Source organism: Bufo bufo, chromosome 3 (assembly GCF_905171765.1).
Source record: "Bufo bufo chromosome 3, aBufBuf1.1, whole genome shotgun sequence".
Taxonomy (NCBI): domain Eukaryota; kingdom Metazoa; phylum Chordata; class Amphibia; order Anura; family Bufonidae; genus Bufo; species Bufo bufo.
In genome coordinates, this window is record NC_053391.1 from 110,768,109 (window position 1) to 110,790,544 (window position 22,436).

General features: G+C 42.8%; 1 protein-coding gene across 1 annotated transcript in view; it reads left to right on the plus strand.

Moving 5' to 3' along the window:
- Positions 1-2,886, plus strand: part of PITPNM3 (PITPNM family member 3) — a 793,517-nt gene extending 790,631 nt beyond the window's left edge. Inside the window, exon 19 of the mRNA XM_040423477.1 lies at positions 388-2,886. Coding sequence (XP_040279411.1) covers positions 388-696 — 309 coding nt within the window. The 3' untranslated portion in view covers positions 697-2,886. The remainder of the gene's footprint in view (positions 1-387) is intronic.
- The last annotated feature ends 19,550 nt before the right edge of the window (positions 2,887-22,436 follow it).

Consider the following 22,436-nt stretch of genomic DNA (forward strand, 5'->3'; position numbering starts at 1 on the left):
AGATCCAATATCACATGGAAGTTGTACAGACCTATAGTAGTACAGACCTATAGTAGTTTTGAAACATCCAAGGTCTAATTATTACCTAATGGTAGCATTTTATATTTCTAGACCAGGGATGGCCAACCTGAGGCTCTCCAGATGTTGCAAAACTACAACTCCCATCATGCCCGGACAGTCTACAGCTATCAGCCTACAGCAGGGCATGGTGGGAGTTGTAGTTTTACAACAGCTGGAGAGCCGCAGGTTGGCCATGCCTGTTCTAGACTAACGTTTCTAAAAGTGTAAAAGGTTATGTTGGTTCTCTGGTTCTCCCATGAATTATTTTGATTATGTATATAATATTTTCTTATATGATTGACACAACAAATGTATATTCTATTTCAGTTTATTAGCGAAGGATATGCCGCTCATTTGGCTACACTGGAATTTAGTCACCATTCCCGTCCCAAAAAGAACAACTCCAGGATGATCCTGAGGAAGGGTAGCTTTGGTTTGCACACACAACCTGAATTTCTAAGAAAAAGGAACCATCTACGAAGGACTATGTCGGTTCAGCAGCCCGAACCACCTTCTACAAATCCAAAACCAGAGAGGGCACAGAGCCAACCAGAGTCTGACAAAGATCACGACCGATATTTAAATCCACTCTCCTGGGTGAGGAGTGCAAGTCACAAATTTGAGCCCTCACCATAACAAAGACTTACTGGTGTTCTTGGGTAATACTGCACATTGCGAGTAGGCCTCGGAGAATTGTAGAGAAGCTGTGCAGCGTGAAAGAGCAATATAGTAGATCTGTGGTGGCTTCCAAAAAGATCCTTCCCTTAACTCAACCATTTGGGTGTAGGCCAAGATTTTTGGGGAATTTCAATGTAATTTCTGGGATAAAGATGCATTTGAGATGTGGCACACAGTTTCTTTTCCCCCTGATCACCAAATAATGTTAGGGAAGGAGCAAACATAACAAAAACCACATTTCAGATCACAAATTTTGTTAGCTGTTGGCAAATATAAGTTTAGGAATATAAAATGTCATTTGTGTAAACCTCGTCTAGTCTCCTGAAGCACATAACGTGCCTGTCAATTTTTTCGGAGTCAATCCTCATGTTCCCGCTGTGCTCAATTGTTTACAACCCGAACTTCCAGGATGTGGGCATAGATGAGCTGCAGCCACAACACTTCCCATAGTGCTGTGTGCTTTAAGATCAGCCAGAAACGTAAACGCCTTCTACATCCTTCCCTAGGCCAAAAACTCTGCCCACAACACCCTCCATCCTCCCCTTACTGCTTCCTCCTAATTCTTCCCACACATCTTCGATATGACAAGCAGTGGACTCTGCCTATACTGTTTGTGCATTGAGAGCATCGACCAGCCCATTCCAAGATCACATGGGTCTGACATCACGACCATTGGGCTGGGGATTCTTATGGATGAAATCATAGAAGGCCTGGTCATGATGTCACCACAGAGTGTGCAGTCACATGACCACTCTCCCGATCTCTGGAGTGAAACAGAAAAAGTAGTGTAAGTGCATTAATAGCTTGCAGGGCCTGGCAGGGGAAGCACAGGGAAAGAGAAAAAAATATATATATATATACCTGAACAACCCCTTTTTGCAGTGACAGAGTTTAAGAGATTATTGAAAAAAAAAATTAATAAGTTCCAGTGTTGTCTACTTTTATGGTGGCATCTTCTGCCTTTGTGAATTGGGAAGAAGTCACCTTCCAGTTGGTTAGTCTCTGCCTATAAAGTACAGTTGTCTATGATTGTCACTAGGATTTTGTGTAAGTTGCTATTTTTATCTGTGGACCAAACTAATTTGTTTCTAAATGTTATTCAAGAACTCTGAGTATCTTCAGATATGGCTGTCCGAATAATTGTGTATGTTACCATATACAGAAGATTGCATTAATGCACCTATTTCATTGCTGTATATAAATATCTCCAGTATATAAGTATCTCCAAGCTCAAAAATACTGTATATGAATTAATCTCCAGTAGGGGATAACTATTAGATTGTGGGGGTCCTACTTCTGGGAATGAGACTGATCCCAAGAATGGGTACATACCCCACGGATCCCCTGACATGAACGGAGCTGCCAGTCGGGCATGTACTCTGCCACCTCTTGAACTCTCATAGAAATGACGGGGTACGAGGTCCCTGTACTCATCGGTGGAGCTCCCAGCAGTAGGACCCTACTCATGTGGATAGGTGTCAACTTTACATAACCGTAATACTCCTTTAAAGGGGTTGTCTAAGATTTGTTTTTCACTTCCTCCCCGGGCTTTGGACCTGTGAAGAAATCCATATTTACCTGCTCCCTGCTGCTCCTTTCCAGTTCCTGGGCTGTTGTCACTGAACTTTTAGATCCTGTCTGTCAACTTTCTGCATGGATGAGGTCATGTGCACCTCTGCAGCCAATGACTGGTCTAAGCGGTGACGTATCCCCCAAGTGGCACGTCCCTGCTGGGTCAAATATCACTTGGGGACATGTCACTGTTGAGGCCAGCTATTGGCTTCAGAGGTGCACATGATCTTGTCCTTGCAGGAAGTTGACAGCTGAGGACTGGAAGTTGAGAGAAGACAACTTGGGAGCCGAAACAGAGTGGGGAAGACATAAGTATGGAGTTCTGCTTAGGTCCTGTTGACTAGGAGAAGGAAATAAAATAAAAAAAATATGGACAACCCCTTTAAGCATTCTCATTGATAAACGCCTACAGGGTCCATCAGTGTTTTGGTTAGAGTGAGTTTAGTCCTGTTTAGGGTCTTTAAGCAGTCTTACAATATGATGCAGTAAATCCAGCCAATCTTAAAGGGCTTTTGTCACCCCCCAAACACCAATTTTCATTTTTTTACTTAATATATTTGCTAATGTTTACAGATTCGATATACAGTACAGACCAAAAGTTTGGACACACCTTCTCATTCAAAGAGTTTTCTTTATTTTCATGACTATGAAAATTGTAGATTCACACTGAAGGCATCAAAACTATGAATTAACACCATGTGGAATTATATACATAACAAACAAGTGTGAAACAACTAAAAATATGTCATTCTAGGTTCTTCAAAGTAGCCACCTTTTGCTTTGATTACTGCTTTGCACACTCTTGGCATTCTCTTGATGAGCTTCAAGAGGTAGTCCCCTGAAATGGTTTTCACTTCACAGGTGTGTCCTGTCAGGTTTAATAAGTGGGATTTCTTGCCTTATAAATGGGGTTGGGACCATCAGTTGCGTTGAGGAGAGGTCAGGTAGATACACAGCGGATAGTCCTACTGAATAGACTGTTAGAATTGGTATTATGGCAAGAAAAAAGCAGCTAAGTAAAGAAAAACAAGTGGCCATCATTACTTTAAGAAATGAAGGTCAGTCAGTCAGCCGAAAAATTGGGAAAACTTTGAAAGTAAGGGCTATTTGACCATGAAGGAGCGTGATGGGGTGCTGCGCCAGATGACCTGGCCTCCACAGTCACCGGACCTGAACCCAATTGAGATGGTTTGGGGTGAGGTGGACCGCAGAGTGATGGCAAAAGGGCCAACAAGTGCTAAGCATCTCTGGGAACTCCTTCAAGACTGTTCGAAGACCATTTCAGGGGACTACCTCTTGAAGCTCATCAAAAGAATGCCAAAAGTGTGCAAAGCAGTAATCAAAGCAAAAGGTGGCTACTTTGAAGAACCTAGAAGATGACATATTTTCAGTTGTTTCACACTTGTTTGTTATGTATATAATTCCACATGTGTTAATTCATAGTTTTGATGCCTTCATAGTCATGAAAATAAAGAAAACTCTTTGAATGAGAAGGTGTGTCCAAACTTTTGGTCTGTACTGTATACCCCTCTTACCTCAGCCTGTGGTGTAATTTCAGTAAAAATCTGACTTTAGTGATATGTAAATTTCTTCACTACCAGCAAGTTGGGCAGACTTGCTGGTAGCCGCCCCCTCCTCCACTTGATTGACAGGGCCAGCGAGCGCTCTCATCCTCCAGCTGGCCCTGCCTGCAGCTCAAATCCCGCGCCGTGTAGGGCTGACGTCATCGGCGTAGGCGCACTGAGGAAGGAACAGCCAAGCGAGCGTCCTTCTCTCAGAGCACCTGCGCCGAATGACGACCGGTACGGCGCAGGCGCGGGATTTGAGCTGCAGGCAGAGCCAGCTGGAGGATGAGAGCGCTCGCTGGCCCTGTCAATCAAGTGGAGGAGGGGGCGTTTTTTCATACAGAGGATGCGGCGGCTACCAGCAAGTCCGCCCAACTTGCTGGTAGTGAAGAAATTTACATATTACTAAAGTCCGATTTTTACTGAAATTACACAACAGCCTGAGGTAAGAGGGGTATATATCGAATCTGTAAACATTAGCAAATATATTAAGTCAAAAACTGAAAATTGGTGTTTGGGGGGTGACAGAAGCCCTTTAAGTGACCACCTCTTCTGGGTGGCATCAATGACCTATTTTTCTTCTTCTTTATGGCTGAATTGTAAATATAAAACAGATTTGTGGACTAAAGCACCTGGACAAACACTACACTGGCACAATCTAGTGGGAGCAGGTGGCGTGTTTTATTCTAATTGTCTATTTAATTAAAAAGGAAAATATCATCTATTGTTGTTCGAGCGAGGTAGGCATGGTGTCCAGGAAATGAAGTGGCCACAGCTATAACAACCTCCAGGCAAGCGGTTTTAAAATGACAAATGCACTATGGTTCTACCAATATAAGCATGTCTACATGTAGATGAGTGACAACTCTAAATGTCCCGATACAATGAGGACCGCATTGGGTTTATATGAATAAAAACTCACATATTAATTCTAGTAGAGATGAGCAAAAATATTTTGACTTCTGACGGCCATTGGATGCATTAGGCAAATTCATTTGTGATGAACATTACAGACTAAGGCTTCATGTACACGTCGGATTCGCATTTTCTGTGGATCGCATGTGGACCCATTTATTTCTATGGGCCTACAAATAAGGCAGACAGCACGCGGATGCCTGTCCATTAAAATAACATTTAATGGTGGCACAACCCCTTTAACACATGCAGTGGGAAACAAACTGCCTACAGAGGCGTAGCTATAGGGAGTGCAGAGGTAGAAGTGGTACCAAGCCCAAAATGGCACATGCTTGGTGAAAGGCTCTATTGCAAATTTTGCACTGGGGTCCAGGGTCTTATGAATTAGTAATCCGAACAAAAGACAACTCAGCCTATTCCAAAAACTTTATAATTATGCAATTTGTGATTTGTTGGGGGAAAACCTGGTAATATTTGCCTAAGCCTCTGGTGATATGGCTTTTAACATCATTACATATCATCTTCTATGACTTCTATTAAGGTCTTCTTCAAGAAACAACATTGTGTCCTGCTTTGCCTTGTTATATATAACCAATACTGAGTCATTTTATTAAAGCACTGGAAAGTGTCAGGTTTTAACGTTGTACACAACGAAAACAGTATTTAATGTCATGAATCACATCAGTGGTCTAGTACTAATGGTAGGTTAGCTGTAGATATCACTCTAAATACTCCGCGTTACCTCTTGTAAGACTTGGTGTTCGTTCATTAACCACTAAACCTCCTAGTGCCTCTTGGAAGGAATGAGAAAGTACAGGGTAGCAATTATTCAGACTAAGACAAAGTTAATACCTACTATTTGCTTTGTAGACCAAACCGACCTATCCGAGAGAGAAGGTCATTATTCTAAAGGGACCAGGAAACCTCTTTTTGTAATGTTGGAAAACCACAGGACATACTAATGATCCTTCTCGACAGAGGCAGCGTGTGTATATAATTACAAGTTTCGTAGACACTTCCGTGATATTTTTAGTCCAAACTATTACAGCAGTTGGTAGTCTGTATATGCTTTCTCTTTAATAGTTGTTTGGTTGGCTATGTCCTGTTAGATATGTTCTCTATATAAAAGGTATAATTGTTACACGTTTAATATAGAGCATGGCTGATGCCACAACTTGAATTATGTATTTTTATTTTTTTTTTGTTAATCTGCAATAATCCACTTACTTTGCTGGGTTACCAACAGGAGCCGGTTAAACATTTAGATGAAGCCACACAATTTATATACTGCGTGAGTCATAAGTCAGGAGGCACCCAAATATCTCTGTAGAGGGGTAGTTTATTTAGTGGTCTACTACATAATAAAGGGCCCTTTACACGGGCCGGCAATTGAACAGATTATCACTAACGACAATTACAAGGAACGCTTGTTCGCGATGATCTTGGGGTGCAAATGCACCGCCGATTACCCGATGAATGAGCAAAACACCCGTTAATCTGGTAATTGTATCTTTTGTGTAGCACAAAAAAAACTAGTTTCCCAGCGGCAGATGGAGCTGTGTAAACACAATGGGAAACAACAAGACAGTACGGGGAAGAGCGATGACATTAGCGATCAATCCTCCCCATACTCTGGAGGAGATTGGTGCATGTAAATGCCGAGTTCCCCTCCGCTAGCGATCAGCATAGTCGGGAAGGAGCGTTTCTTCCCGACAATCTACTAGATCGTCGTCCCGTGTAAAGGGACCTTAAGTGATAACTGAATAATAAGATCGACCACAGATACCTGGGTGGTTTGTGACTATGAATTTGATGTTATTATAGGACTTATACTATACTTAGGCAGGAAGTCATTTTGCAAACTGTACTAGACAATTCAAGCATTTCTTAACAACTTTGAATAGGTTTTATATAGCAGGTTTATACAGATTCTCCTAAACTAAAAGGTAATGGACACCATTAGGGCCTTTTTTATTATAGCATTGTAGTCATTTAAAGGTAAAAATCATTTTTTCAATCGGCTTTATTAGAAATATTCTCTATAAAACTTTCGCTATCCAGCCTTCAGATTCTCTAGTAGCAAGCTCTGTTTCCCATCAGGGAGATCAGCTTACAGCTCCTTATCTCTGATCTCCTGACCTTATAAACACTCATCATAGCTCAACACTTATCTTACTAATAAGAATATGGCTTAAATAAGTGTTTATGAGCTGTTAGTAGTTCAGCCCTCAGATGATGGCTCAAAGATGCTCACAGCTAGACTAAAATGCAACCATGTATGACAAAACCTGCTGACGTGTTCTTAGCCTTTAAAGCCAGGGAAATAATAGAGCACATAATCAAGATCTATCAAATAAAATAAAAAAAACAGAACTGGATCGCACATCCACATGTTATGCTTAGATCTAATTAACCTCGCTTTTCAGCGCAATATTCAGTGTACTGTCCCCTATACTGCATGCTTATGCAAGAGGCATTAGTGTACATTTTGATCAAAAGGCATAAGCCCACTCACCGCATCAAGGTTGCCTCTTTGAGTGGGACCTACTCCAAACTTGGCGCAGCAGTGCGCGGCGACCTCCAGATTTGGTGCGGAACAGTGCGGCAACCACCAGCGGCATAGCACCGACAGTTTGACAACTGTTCAGATGGTGCAGTGTGACGTGGTGGCCTCTTTTCACATGGTGCGGTGCTGGTGGGGCCCAGTGTCGAGGTGGCATTGCCAGGCAGCATGGGTGCTGTTTGGCTGCTGGGTCCCGCCACCTTTTGGTGCGGTGCCATGGCGCCGGTAGACGCCGTGCAGTACCGCACCAAATTTGGAGGTCACCGTGCAGTGCTGCGCCAAGTTTAGAGTAGGTCCCACTCAAAGAGGCAACCTTGACACGGTGAGTGGGCTTATGCCTTTTGATCAAAATGTACACTAATGCCTCTTGTATAACCATGCAGTATAGTAGGGGGCAGTACACTAAATATTGCGCTGAGAAGCGAGGTTAATTAGATCAAAGCATAGCTTGTGGATGTGCGATCCAGTTCTGTTTTTCTCCATTTGACATACATAATTAAGATCTGCTACCAAATGTTTGCAAACTGTGTACCTAGACAAAGGGTGGAAGGGGCTTTCCCCTTGTTCACTGCTCCAGTTCCTAGGATGCCTGGTTCCTCATCGTTCTTTCTTTCCAGTGAAATTGATTCATCCCGACACAGCGATGTATCCGCTGGGTGTAGTAGATCACCACTGACGCCAGTGATTGGCTGTAGCAGTCACATGCCCCTTTTTTAGTACATCATTCTTTGCAGCAGGAAGTGGGCCTTATTTACATAAATGTCTCATAGGTGCAAGTTCCATCTCTAGAACACGCTCCTACATCAATAATGGGGCTCCACAGGAAATGCAGAGCATTCACCTCTACGGGACTTCTGCAAAACTGCTGAGTGAGCATGCATGGCTATTTTCAGAAGTCCGATAGCAGTGCATGGAGTGGACGCCACAGAAGCATGGCCACCTTTCCATTCACCTCAATGGGACTTCCAAAAATAACTGAGCCAGCACTTGGCTATTATTTTGAAGCCCCATAGCAGTGGATGGAGAAAGCAGAGTGGCATGTTCTCTGTTCACAGTGGACCCTGTTCTTGATATAGGAGTTGGTCCCAGAGGTGAGACCAGCATCTATCAGACATTTCTGGAATATCCTACCAACTTATCCCATATTACCAGGACAGGAGACAAGTGACTGATCAGCAGGGTCAGACCACTAAGGCCCATCTGAATGGAGCAGTGGTCACTCATGTACCCTACTGTTCTATCTCTATAGTGCTGCTGGAGATAGCTGAGTTACAAGCACTCAGCTATCTCCAGCAGTCTTATAGAGTTTAAAGTCGTGGCGGACAAACAAGTGTCTCATTCTCGTGATCAGCTAGGGCCCTAGCGTTCGGACCCTCGCCGATCAGACACTTATTCCCTATCCTATACAGGATAAAGGACAAGTTGTCCTAATGGGACAACCCCTTTAATTTGTTAGAAAAACACTTCTAGCAAGTTATACACAGATTCAAAGAAAGTCAAAGAATAATACCCTATGGCAGTGATGTCGAACCTTTTAGAGGCCGAGTGCCCAATTCAACCCAAAACCCACTTATTTATCGTAAAGTGCCAACACGGCAATTTAACCTGAATACTATAGTTCAATATAGTATATATTCCATGTACTTTATCATTTAGCTATTAAAGCCTGCCTACATTCAGTGCGCTGCCTGTGCTGTTCATAGTACGTCCTGCGCTGACGAATGGCAGGAAAAGTCTAAGGGATATTGGTACACCATAGACTTTTTTCACAGTGCGGGTGCCCACAGAGAGGGCTCTGAGTGCCGCCTCTGGCACCCGTGCCATAGGTTCGCCATCACTGCCCTATGGCATACATCGTCTCCCCTGCCACTGCACTAAGGATAACACAAGTGCTTCTATTTCTTTGACTCCGGTGTAAAAGTACATATCTTTCACTTACCGGTACCTTCTGCTATATATTATTTTTAATTTTCTGATTATTTACCAGAAAACTGGTATTGGGGACCTACCCTAGTCTTGCGCCTTTTTAATGTGTGCATACTATAGGTCTGCATGTTGATCTGCGATCAAAAGAAGCTTATCTGACTTTCAGCATACCAATACTGCCATCTACAGGCCATTTCTACTAAATGTGGATCAGTGTACAGTATACAATAAATTACACTCCGCAATCTTAAAATGGACATACTTCCAGTTAATTATTGCAAGATAACTTTCAATTTTCCCTTTTTTTTTTTTACTTTTTCCAACCCACTGTTTCAAACTAATATTTTTTTTCTAAAGTCAGAAATTCACTAGAAACCTAATGGACATGAAATCCATTTCAATCCATCATTCCGTGTAAAAAACTCAAGAGCATATTGAAACAAATGTCAGAAGGACACCATGTCACTATCAGTTCATATCCTGTTGAAAACAACAAGATCCAATAATTTGTAGATCAATAAGTAAGCGGCGTTAATTAATATCCACTCGGGGTTCTACTGAAATGGACATCACAATAGGAACCTAGTCACCTAGTAGAATTGGGAAGGCTGGATACTGCCGCCGTTATGTGGATGCTAAATGCACCTGTATTACCGGTTCACACCACTGCTAGTGTCCATTCCTTCAGGTGGATCCACCGTAACCATCATGGCTGTGGTAAGATCAAAAATCATCACACTACCATAGCAGGAACGTTGATGCCAAGAAACCCTTATTTAACTAGTAAGATTTAGCCGGATTCCAGACAGAACAATTCACATCCTCTGTAAAAACCTTGAGGCTCACCTGATGGTAACCCAGCAGATTCAATGAGACTTTGCAGTTGCATCGGGTCTTTGAAGATGAGTTTTGTATTCTGTACGTAAGGGACTTCTCTGCCACACTATTGTGCACATGGCATGTTCTAAGCAAAGTGATCTCAATAAAACACCAACTTCAGTCTACAGTGTTGATGATCTGTCCGCCTATGTGTTTGGTACTGGAAAAGATATCTTATTGCTTGACCAAAGTATTCTTGTTTTAGTGTGCGGCATGTTATATCTCTATATTTCCAGGTGATTTGCGTCACGACTATTATACCCAACTTTCTGTGTTCTTACATGGGGAGTCATGAGTCTGAACCGTAGAATAAAATGTGCTGCTCAGTGTCAATACTAGGAAACAGCAGTGTCATATGGGGATGAGAGCATCCAGGTTTCTTCTCTCTAGTCGGTCATCAAAAGTAAAATGTGAAAGTAGATGTTTTCGTCTCACCACTGATGATCTCAGATGATTCAGGACTTTCTTAGGGTATACTCACATTTGGCAAATTTATTGCAGGAATTTCTGCAACTAAAAATCAGTTGAATACATCTGAATGGGCTTGTTTCTGCAGCAAGCTCTGTTCTGGTGAACGGGAAATTTAAAAATCACAGAAAAAAACAAAGATAAAAACATCCTGCACGATATGATTGATAAATATGCGGATGTCCCTGGCCACATTCATGAAAAATATTAAAGAAAAAAGATAATGCACTTAATATAGATGCAAGCATTATATATGGACCAAGCCCTCACTCTGATGTAATAAAATCTGAGACACTTAGCCAATATATTTTGATCAAAACACATCTGTGCCCGCCTGCCAGCACCACGGTGGTCTCAGGTCAGGCGGGTCCTATGCTAAACCTACCTAAGCCATTGGGCTTCTATGTTCAGGAGCGCAGACTCCGCACATATGGGAGGAGGAGCCAGCACACCTATATGTACCACCTAATCAAGGCGCTCTATGAGATAGGAAGGGCAAAAGTGCAAAGGAATGCTACCCCCAAGATAAAATAGGAGCACCTTCACACTTGAAGGTGCCACTCCCTCAAGCATATACTACATAAACAAAAAAAATCACTGAAAACACAAAGATAAAAACATCCTGCACAATATGATAGATAAATATGTAGATGTGTGAACAAGCCCTTATCCTTTAAAAATATAGGACATATCCTATATTCATGGCCCAACATCCCTCATACAATTATACAGAATGGCAGTTTTTTTAATGTAGCCTTAGAGGTACAATAAGCTTAAAGGGTTGTCTGGGAATTTGATATTGATGGCTTATCCACGATATAGGTCATCAATATAACATTGGCGGAGGTCCGACTCAAGGCATCCCCTCCGATCAGCTGTTGGAAGAAGCTGCATCATTACGTGAGCACTTAGGCCTCTTCCTAGTCCAGTGACATCACGGGTGCTGACTTATTTATTATCCAAGTCATGTCTCAAAGCCTATTTAAAAGGTCGATGACTGACTTGTACGATAGCCGACTTCGTTCTGGTGGCATTAGTGGCAGAGCTTGCCAACAGCTCATTTGCATCCCTTTATCAAGTGGCCTAGGCGCAGCTCAGTTCCACTCAAGTATCGGATGGCGGGGCAGGCAGGTTACCAACATGATGCGAGTACCCTGCAATAGCCCTTTAATCAAAGAGACCCACTGTATCTGTATCATAAATTACTATGATTGTTACTTTAGGTGAGGGGAGTCACGGTTGGCCTGGGAGATGCGGCCGACACACGGGCCGTGTTTTCCAGGCAGATCGTGGTTATGTGAATCAGCCCTAGTAATTAAAAAAAAAAATCATGATTAAAGTGCGAGTAGCTCAGTTCATTATTGCATGGATTCCCAAATGGGGATGCTTTTTCTTTTAGCTACAAAAAGTAATTGAGCAAGAAGTTTCAGTGATGCGGATCATGTGCACTATAGAAGTAAATAGAAAATCAAAGGAAGTGCACACATACCTGAGCACACATCATATTTCTTAGCAGACTCATGACCCCCCTTATCACTGAAGGGAGTATTTTATTTTTATATATTTGTGAGAAGATGTTTCTTTACTTGCTCTGTGAATTCCAGTGGAAAAATAGAGACTGGTTTCTGGGTCAGTTTTAACTATGCTTCAAGTTTTAAAAATAAAAATGGAAAACTATGTGTATGTTAATAGAATAAAGTTATACCTGGTGACAAATGGTTTATATTTCTTAAGGATGACTTGTATAATACAGAAAAAAAAAAAAGTGTAAAATTTAGTATGTATTTCTAAAATGAAAATGTAAAATTTTTACAGCCCGTATACTTTTTGATGTCTGTTCGTTTTTAAACAAATAAAAATATCCCACAAACCGGTTATTATTTTGATATTTCTCTAAGTACATGTTAGGGTACGGCCACACGTTCAGGTTTCTTGATACAGTGTTGGAAGCCAAGAAAGAGAAGTCATATTTGTCCCTTATACTTTCTCTACTTTTATGATCTACTCTTTTGGCTTCCATAACTGCGTCAGAAAACCTGACTGACCATACCCTTATCCTGACAACTTGTTAGACATAATCCACCCAGTGATCAGCTGAGTCTGCCAGAAAGGGAGCCACACATGAAGAGGCTTTCCTCCCTAGCTCATAATAGGGGTTCATTGCGGTGAAGGTCCTGTATGATTTCCTTAAGCCCTAAAAGGGCACATGGACAGGAGATTCTTTTAAAAGGGGTATTCACATTTCTGACACTACAGCACATACATAGGACATGCAAAATGCCTGACAGTGCCATCTTAAGAGGTGGCTGCAAGGCTGTTGTATCTAAGAATGAATGGGGAGGTGGCTGCAAGGCTGTTGTATCTAAGAATGAATGGAGAGGTGGCTGCAAGGCTGCTGTATCTAAGAATGAATGGAGAGGTGGCTGTAAGGCTGTTGTATCTAAGAATGAATGGAGAGGTGGCTGTAAGGCTGCTGTATCTAAGAATGAATGGAGAGGTGGCTGTAAGGCTGTTGTATCTAAGAATGAATGGAGAGGTGGCTGTAAGGCTGTTGTATCTAAGAATGAATGGAGAGGTGGCTGTAAGGCTGTTGTATCTAAGAATGAATGGAGAGGTGGCTGTAAGGCTGTTGTGCAGCGTACTCAAGTTGTGTGCAATAGGTGTTTCTGGGTGTAGTAGTGCAATATACACTAACCTGGTACAGCTGACTCTCTGCAAGGGCAGGTATAGGTAGGGAATAGTTCGTGACGCCAGTGCCAAGTAAACGGTGGCACGCCGTTTGCGGATGCAGGAATAATTTGAGGAAACGTGGTGTTAAAACAGAACTTCAACTTTAGTAGTTTGCAGGCAGAGACAATATTGGAAACGCAGTTCCTCAGCATACAGTCGATTTGGCAATTCGGTCGATGCAGGCAATACAGTACAGCAGGGTTATTACAGAGTGTTGAACACAGGATTTGCAGCAAAGGAGCTTGCACTCTAACTCTGTCTGATCCTGGAATGTAGCAATCCTCCACCAAGGCCCATTAACCTAAGTCTGGCTTTATATCCTTGATTTGGGCTTAGATAAGTACCTCCTCTGTCTTTCTTAGTACCTCTGGCTCCTCTGATCTTTGCCTCAGTCTCTCCTAGCTTCTGAATGGTTCCTCAGGCCCTTAGGCTAAGATGTTCCTGCTTCTGCATATGGGTATTCAGGAGGGAATCTTCTCCTGAACAGCAGGCTTCAGGCCTGGACTTGTCTCAGACATAGTCTAAACTCCAACTGTAGGTTACAGATACTAGACTCCGTCTGCCCTGCACTTCCCTGACTGGCCTTATATAAACTAGGGCTCCCTAGCTCCCTCTATGGACTAGAAGTAGGAATGACACCCCTAGCAGGCCTGTAAGTGCAAGTTTCAGTGACAGGGAAATACACACATTACATTACATTTTATAAAACTGGCATACAACAACTTCCCAATATTAAGGAGGGACGACAGCACACCAAGTGACACTTTGGTAGTAACGGGTATTACAACTCCCGTATACTACAGTTGTATCTAAGAATGAATGGAGAGGTGGCTGTAAGGCTGTTGTATCTAAGAATGAATGGAGAGGTGGCTGTAAGGCTGTTGTATCTAAGAATGAATGGAGAGGTGGCTGTAAGGCTGTTGTATCTAAGAATGAATGGAGAGGTGGCTGTAAGGCTGTTGTATCTAAGAATGAATGGAGAGGTGGCTGTAAGGCTGTTGTATCTAAGAATGAATGGAGAGGTGGCTGTAAGGCTGTTGTATCTAAGAATGAATGGAGAGGTGGCTGTAAGGCTGTTGTATCTAAGAATGAATGGAGAGGTGGCTGTAAGGCTGTTGTATCTAAGAATGAATGGAGAGGTGGCTGTAAGGCTGCTGTATCTAAGAATGAATGGAGAGGTGGCTGTAAGGCTGCTGTATCTAAGAATGAATGGAGAGGTGGCTGTAAGGCTGTTGTATCTAAGAATGAATGGAGAGGTGGCTGTAAGGCTGTTGTATCTAAGAATGAATGGAGAGGTGGCTGTAAGGCTGTTGTATCTAAGAATGAATGGAGAGGTGGCTGTAAGGCTGTTGTATCTAAGAATGAATGGAGAGGTGGCTGTAAGGCTGCTGTATCTAAGAATGAATGGAGAGGTGGCTGTAAGGCTGTTGTATCTAAGAATGAATGGAGAGGTGGCTGTAAGGCTGTTGTATCTAAGAATGAATGGAGAGGTGGCTGTAAGGCTGTTGTATCTAAGAATGAATGGAGAGGTGGCTGTAAGGCTGCTGTATCTAAGAATGAATGGAGAGGTGGCTGTAAGGCTGATGTATCTAAGAATGAATGGAGAGGTGGCTGTATGCAGTTTTACAGGAGATAAGGAAACAGCCAAGCAAGCATGAATTGGGGGGGGGGGGGGGGGGGGGGGGGGGTTTCGAAGCTTCTTTGGAAAATGAAAGATGCTATGGGGAAACTAAGCCAGTTCTAATTTAACACCAGTTTGATAAATGACCCCATTAACGTTTTGGCCAGTTACATCCAAGCACGTTAAGCCCAGAAAACGTAACCCCTTCATGACCCTGAGATTTTCCATTTTTGCTTTTCACTCCCCGCCTTCCCATAGTCCTAACTTTTTTATTTTTCCATTTACATAGCTTTAGGAGGGCTTATTTTTTACAGGGCAAGCTGTACTTTCTAATGGCATCATTTAGTTTATATTTTTATTGGTTAAGTATTTTTATTTTAAGGAAAGGGGAGTTATTTGAACTTTTTTTTAAATATTTGTAAAAACTTTTTTTTACTTTTTAAGTCATCAATAACTGGCAACCATTAGATTGAACACTTAATTTGCACTATACTATATCAATACAATGCTGCCACCTAGTGGCCTGTATTGGTATATTCCTGAAATAGGCTCCAAAGCAACGTAACAGGTTCCCCGATCTCAGCCGGGGAACGATGTTAGCGGAAAGGAAGCACGCGACTTACGCTTCTGGGCTGATCATATGAAGGGGAAAATGTATGCGATTAGCCTTATTTAAAATAGCAGAAACCCAGTGGCTATGGGGTCCATAGCCACCAGGTTTCTGCTATTTTAAATAAGGCTGATCGCATACACATGCAAGCGGGTGCCATGTTTAGGGACCGGACTTCCGCCATACATATACGGAGGAGGTCCTTAAGGGGTTAAACAGTGTGACGGACAAATTTCCTGGCATCCCTGACCAAAACCCACGACATTATTGTGAATTAAGATGCTGTTTGAGTCAAACCATGAGTATACTGTACTTACAAGATGTTATGAGTACAGGACACTAGACACCCATGGTTAGACTCTATCCATATGATAACAATCTAAGTAATATTGGACCGGCACTCAAACATATGGGTTCACGCTGAGCAGTATAGTTTTGTAAATAGTGCAATTTAATAAAACATAAAATACATATAGAAACATATAATACACACAATAGTGGGGTATGAGATAATGGTTTAATTAACTCGTAATAAAGTCCATACAATGCAGTTGGTAAATAGTTAATGTCCCATGATTCTACGATTAAGGCCTCATGCACACGACCGTATTTTTTTGCGGTCTGGAGAACGGGTTTCCGTTTTTCCGTGACCGTTTTTTCGTCCGTGGGTCTTCCTTGATTTTTGGAGGATCCACGGACATGAAAAAAAAGTCGTTTTGGGGTCCGCCTGGCCGTGCGGAGCCTCTATGTTAGAATATACCGTCAGATTTGAGTTACATCGTGAAACTCAAATCCGACAGTATATTCTAACACAGAGGCGTTCCCATGGTGATGGGGACGCTTCAGGTTAGAATATACTAAAAGAACTGTGTACATGACTGCCCCCTGCTGCCTGGCAGGTGCTGCCAGGCAGCAGCCCCCGCCCTGTAGTTAACACATTGGTGGCCAGTGTGGCCGGCCCCCCCCTCCCCTGTAGTTAACTCATTGGTGGCCAGTGGGCCCCCCCCCCCCTCCCCTGTAGTTAACTCATTGGTGGCCAGTGTGGCCAGCCCCCCTCCCTCCCCTGTAGTTAACTCGTTGGTGGCCAGTGGGCCTTCTCCCCTCCCTCCCCCTCCTAATTAAAATCTCCCCCCTATCATTGGTGGCAGCGGAGTGTACCGATCGGAGTCCCAGTTTAATCGCTGGGGCTCCGATCGGTAACCATGGCAACCAGGACGCTACTGCAGTCCCGATTGCCATGGTTACTTAGCAATTTGTAGAACCATTATACTTACCTGCGAGCTGCGATGGTCTGCGTCCGGTCGGGAGCTCCTCCTACTGGTAAGTGACATGACCTGTCACTTACCAGTAGGAGGAGATCCCGGCCGGACCTGTCACTTACCAGTAGGAGGAGCTCCCGACCGGACGCAGACCATCGCAGCTCGCAGGTAAGTATAATGGTTCTACAAATTGCTAAGTAACCATGGCAACCGGGACTGCAGTAGCGTCCTGGTTGCCATGGTTACCGATCGGAGCCCCAGCGATTAAACTGGGACTCCGATCGGTACACTCCGCTGCCACCAATGAGGGGAGGGGGGGGGCCGGCCGCACTGGCCACCAATGTGTTAACTACAGGGGGGGGGCTGCCCCCTGCTGCCTGGCAGCAACTTCCAGGCAGTAGGGGGCAGTCATGTACACAGTTCTTTTAGTATATTCTTAACCTGAAGCGTCCCCATCACCATGGGAACGCCTCTGTGTTAGAATATACTGTCGGTTCTGAGTTTTCACGAAGTGAAAACTCAGCTATGAAAAAGCTTTTATGCAGACGGATCTTCGGATCCGTCTGTATAAAAACTAACCTACGGCCACGGATCACGGATGCCAATCTTGTGTGCATCTGTGTTCTTTCACTGACCCATTGACTTGAATGGGTCCGTGAACCGTTGGCCGTGAAAAAAATAGGACAGGTCATATTTTTTTCACGGCCAGGAAACACGGATCACGGATGCGGCTGCAAAACTAACCTACGGCCACGGATCACGGATGCCAATCTTGTGTGCATCCGTGTTCTTTCACGGACCCATTGACTTGAATGGGTCCGTGAACCGTTGGCCGTGAAAAAAATAGGACAGGTCATATTTTTTTCACGGCCAGGAAACACGGATCACGGACGCGGCTGCAAAACGGTGCATTTTCCGATTTTTCCACGGACCCATTCAAAGTCAATCGTGTGCATGAGGCCTAAGTAGATAGAAAAAAAAAAAATCGAGAGAAAAAAAATCGAAAGACAAAAAATCCAAAAGGAGAAAATCAATAGCAAGCAGTCTTTGACTATATTGAGTAGAATACTCACTTTTTGCGCAGTTCTGTGGCGTCCCACGTGTAAGAGCGCTTACCTCGGTGTCGCTTTAATCAAATACCGGTGGCAAAGTGTAGTTACTTAACCGACATCCTAAAATCAGATCTCCATATGATCGCTTCGATTTTCGCGAGGTGAGCTGTTTCTTTTCCTTTTCAGATAATACAGACTATCAATCGCGGTTAAAGTCGTAATGAAGCTTCGATCTTTTGGATCATGAATTTTTGTCAGTCGCCAGCAGTTAGTGAAATCGATCACCAGACAGTTTGCTTGCATTCGCTTCGGATGATAATTTCCAAGGTCTCTTTCAATATTGCCTGGCCATGCTTCAAATTTCGGACTCTCTATGAATATCCCATCGATCCCAGACGTGTTTCGAAATAAATCCCTATTTCTTCCTCAGTGGGTATGTCCATATTCAAGAGTCCAAGACCTTATATACCTGTCTGTTGATTGCTGGGGCGGAACCCAGCAAATCAAACAGAATGTGCAGCACATGGGTGGGTCAGCGCTAATTCACCACTTCTTTTCTGTCAAAAAATCGCATTGCGGTAATAGTGCGTTTTCGATGAGGTTTTTTCGGGCATAATTGCAGAATAACATATTAATATCAACCAATAAATCAAAAACACTTTTAGTTTTTAAGATAAACAATTAAATATGAATATATTGCACTTAATGTCAGTAAAATCTATATGAGCACTTACACTATACTGGTTGCAGATCATCTTACGTACAGAAACATAATAAAATTGACATAAAATTTGTAAAAATGGTTTATAAAATTTGGAGTAGCTTCTACGATGGTGATGTGTGAAGGTGCCCATCACCAAGGGGACACCCCAGTGCTGAGAAACAGCCAAACATGGGATATCCCCTCAGCAAGGGGCACCAACACAATACTTTTAACTTATTTTCTACTCATTTTTCACAGAAAACCGAAAATTTTTAATTCAGTATTTAATCCTGCAGGTGATACACTGCCAAACTCAAATATTCGTCTAGACTCCCTCCGTGACATTTTTGAAATGTAATTGCCTCCCCTCCAGTGTTGAGCCACCTTCTCCAGTGCCGCAAATGTCAATCCCCTTGGGTCCTGATGATGGAACTTTTTAAAATGTTTAGATAAGGGATGAGTTAACTGTAACGGATCCGCTTCCGTTAATGGACGCTTCCTAGCTTGCGCCGAGGACCACAAGCACCGCACTGGACACCACAACCTCCGCAGACTCCACAACCGCCGTAGCTTAACTGGAGCCGCGCCGTCTTCCTTCCACCCTGAACGAACCTCCAGCATTCAGGACCGTGTGGGAAAGATCTCTCCTCCAGTGAATATGCAGAGCATAGCAATCCCCAGCGTGACACAGCAATTCCCTCCAATAACGAGACGAGGCTGCGTTTTGAAGGGTTAAAACAGGAACTCTCTGTACTTCACGTACAGCCTCTTTTATTCACAAACCAAAAACATAGTACTGCCCACAGGGGTTTGAAATACAACCAATCAATATATTACAACACATCCCCACAAAATCCTCCCCTCTGTCCGCGATAGAATTACCTCACACTGGGTTGATGCAATCACCACAGACAGACGAATACACAATATCCTCTGTCCTGGAGACAACAGAGAAGTAATTCAATTATCTCTCAGGACAAAGGACATCGCCAATACACACAGAGAGACAACAGGACAGGAATCCCCACCCAAACACACAAAATCCTCCCTTTCTGTCTGTGATATAATTATGGATTAACATAACTATCACAGACAGTAAAAATACAGTTTTTAAACATACACTGTAACTTTAAAACCATACATTCCATCTCCATAAAAATTACATATTTAAACTCAGCATACATCAAACATAAACACTTCCAAAAATCACACAAATCCCTCCAGCGGATCAAAAGTTTAGTGGAAGTCCTTTATGACCGACCGCAAGCACAATTTCCTGCCCAAAACAGTTCCATAGATTTGGGCTGTGCGGTCGGTCAATTCCATGCAGAAAAACGACTAAGTCCCATCTTCGAACGGGACTTAGTCTCTGGAGCTGAAAGTTCAGTATGGCAGAAGGTAAGGGTCAGCGGCATTTGTGTATCCGCGCATCCGATTCCAGCTCCACAGAATCCCCAGCATACACCGCTGACCGCGTTCGGTCCCACCAACAGTCCAGACATGCGGCACAGTTCTGTCACTGTTCCTGAAGGGCAACATGTCCCGGGGCCATAGTCGTAGGGCAGGAGGCTAGCCATAAGTCCTCTACAATGCCCAGTGGCAAATGGCAGTTTGTCACATTAACGTTCCTTTTTTAATGTTATTGATATGTTCGGCCAAGCGTACCCTCAACAGTCGCTTAGTTCTGCCGACATATTGTTTTTGACACGGACACTGGATGATGTAGACAACACCGGAGGAATTGCAAGTGAGGCATTCTTTAATGTCCAGGACGAAATCATTCTGGGTCGACGTAAATTTGATAGTCTTCCTACTGAATGTAGTGCTTCTGCAGGCGACACACCTACCACACCTGTAAAAGCCCTTCATTTGTACCCAATTTTGAAGAGAAACTGTTTTTTTTTATGTGATTTTTTACAGTAGGTGCTAATTTAAGCCCTAAATTGGGCGCCTTTGTAAATGTTATGAGGGGAGATGTGTTTAGTAGGGGTCCTATAACCTTATCCTTTAGCACAAAATGCCAGTGTCGATTAATATGTCGTATTTGTTTCGACTGTGCGCTATATGGTAAGATCACTCAATTCTGCCTCTATTGGTTTCTTTTCACTTGGTGTGGGTGTTGATGTGAAGAAGGATTGTCTCTCCATCTTTCTCACTTTCTCCAAAGCATTATCTAAAATATTTTTGGGGTAATCCTTTTTTTTTTTTTTTTATAAATATATATTTTTATTTTCCAGATCATAGTATTAATACATAAAACAATAATAATCACAACGGTATGCCTAGCATAGCATTCACAGACATCCTTACAGAAAATTGGATATAACATCCTAGGATCACCCTCATGACAATATATAATAATAACTATATCACCCCCCCCCCCCCCCATTGGCTGCCGTCCACTCCATTCATTAATATATAGAATAGTATCATTATTAATTATAGCTATGTAGCGCTGCGTGCCACTCTTCGTTTCTTTTCAATTTCCTCATATACTCTAATTTTTTGAAGATATGAACTCCACTCCCTTATTGAGGGCGGGGAGACAGAGCCCCAATACTTTATCAATATAGCTTTAGCGACCATCAAACCCCGCATCCAAATCCGTCTGACCTGAGGCGGAACTTCCGCTTCTGTCCCACAATCTCCAAAGATCACAGTCAAGATCCCCGGGTTATAGTTCATTGAACTCTCCTTTTGTAGAGTAGCGAAAACCTCATCCCAATAATTTCTTATTTTGCTGCAGCTCCAAAGCAAATGGACATAGTTTGCATTAACATATCCACATTTAGAGCAGCAGCAATCCCGGTCTTTATTTTGGGGAAATTTTCCTTGGGTTTTAGGCGTATAGTAGAGTCTATGGAGGATCTTAAATTGAATTAACCTATGCGCACTGGAAACTGTCGCCTTTCTCACATTCCTATAGATAGTAGACCACTGTAGTGGAGGGCAGTTCAACTCTTGCTCCCACTTATCTGTACTTTTGAAAGGTGTTACAGTTGCCAGTGCCATTCGGAATTTCACATAAAGTCTAGATAACTTCACTTTTTCATACTTCTGAGCGTCACAAAAATCAAAAAACATATTCTCTCGTGGAAAAATGAGGCCCCTATTCCTAGAGGCTTCAAATATATGTTTCAAACGTGAATACATAAATAAATCTAATGGTGAACTATCAGTAAAACCAAATTCCAAAAGTGATTTAAACCGACCCATATAGAAAAGGTCAGACACCCTGTTGATGCCATTACGAACCCAATAGTCAAAATCTGTAGTTTTGAAGAACTCCTCCAGCCCCCTATTCTCCCAGAGAGGGGTGAAGACAAACGGACCAGAAGATTTAAGAACCTTCTTCAGTCTGTTCCAAACCCTCTGCAGAGAGCACGGGATCAGCAAGGACTTCCTCATACCCATATACCCAGTCTCCAAACATGCAAAAATATTATCAACTGATTTATCAAAAAGTTTTGTCAAATACTGTGAAAGTAAACTCTCTTTTGAGTGGCAGCAGCGCTGAATCTGTGCACATAAATAATAACCTTGAAAAAAGGGTAGTGACAGCCCACCATCTGCCTCTAACAACTATAGATATCTCTGCTTTATCCGAACCCTCTTCCTTCCCCAAATCAAGTCATTGATCATGGCCTCTAACCTATGAAAGAAAATATCATCTATCCAGACGGGGGAGGCACACAACGGAAACAAAACCATCGGTAAGATAATCATTTTAATCAAAGCTATTCGGTCCGTCTGTGCCAATAACAGTTTCCGCCAAGCACTGATTTTGTCCTTAACTTTATTCAGAACCGGGGCCAGATTAAGGTCATAGAACCTA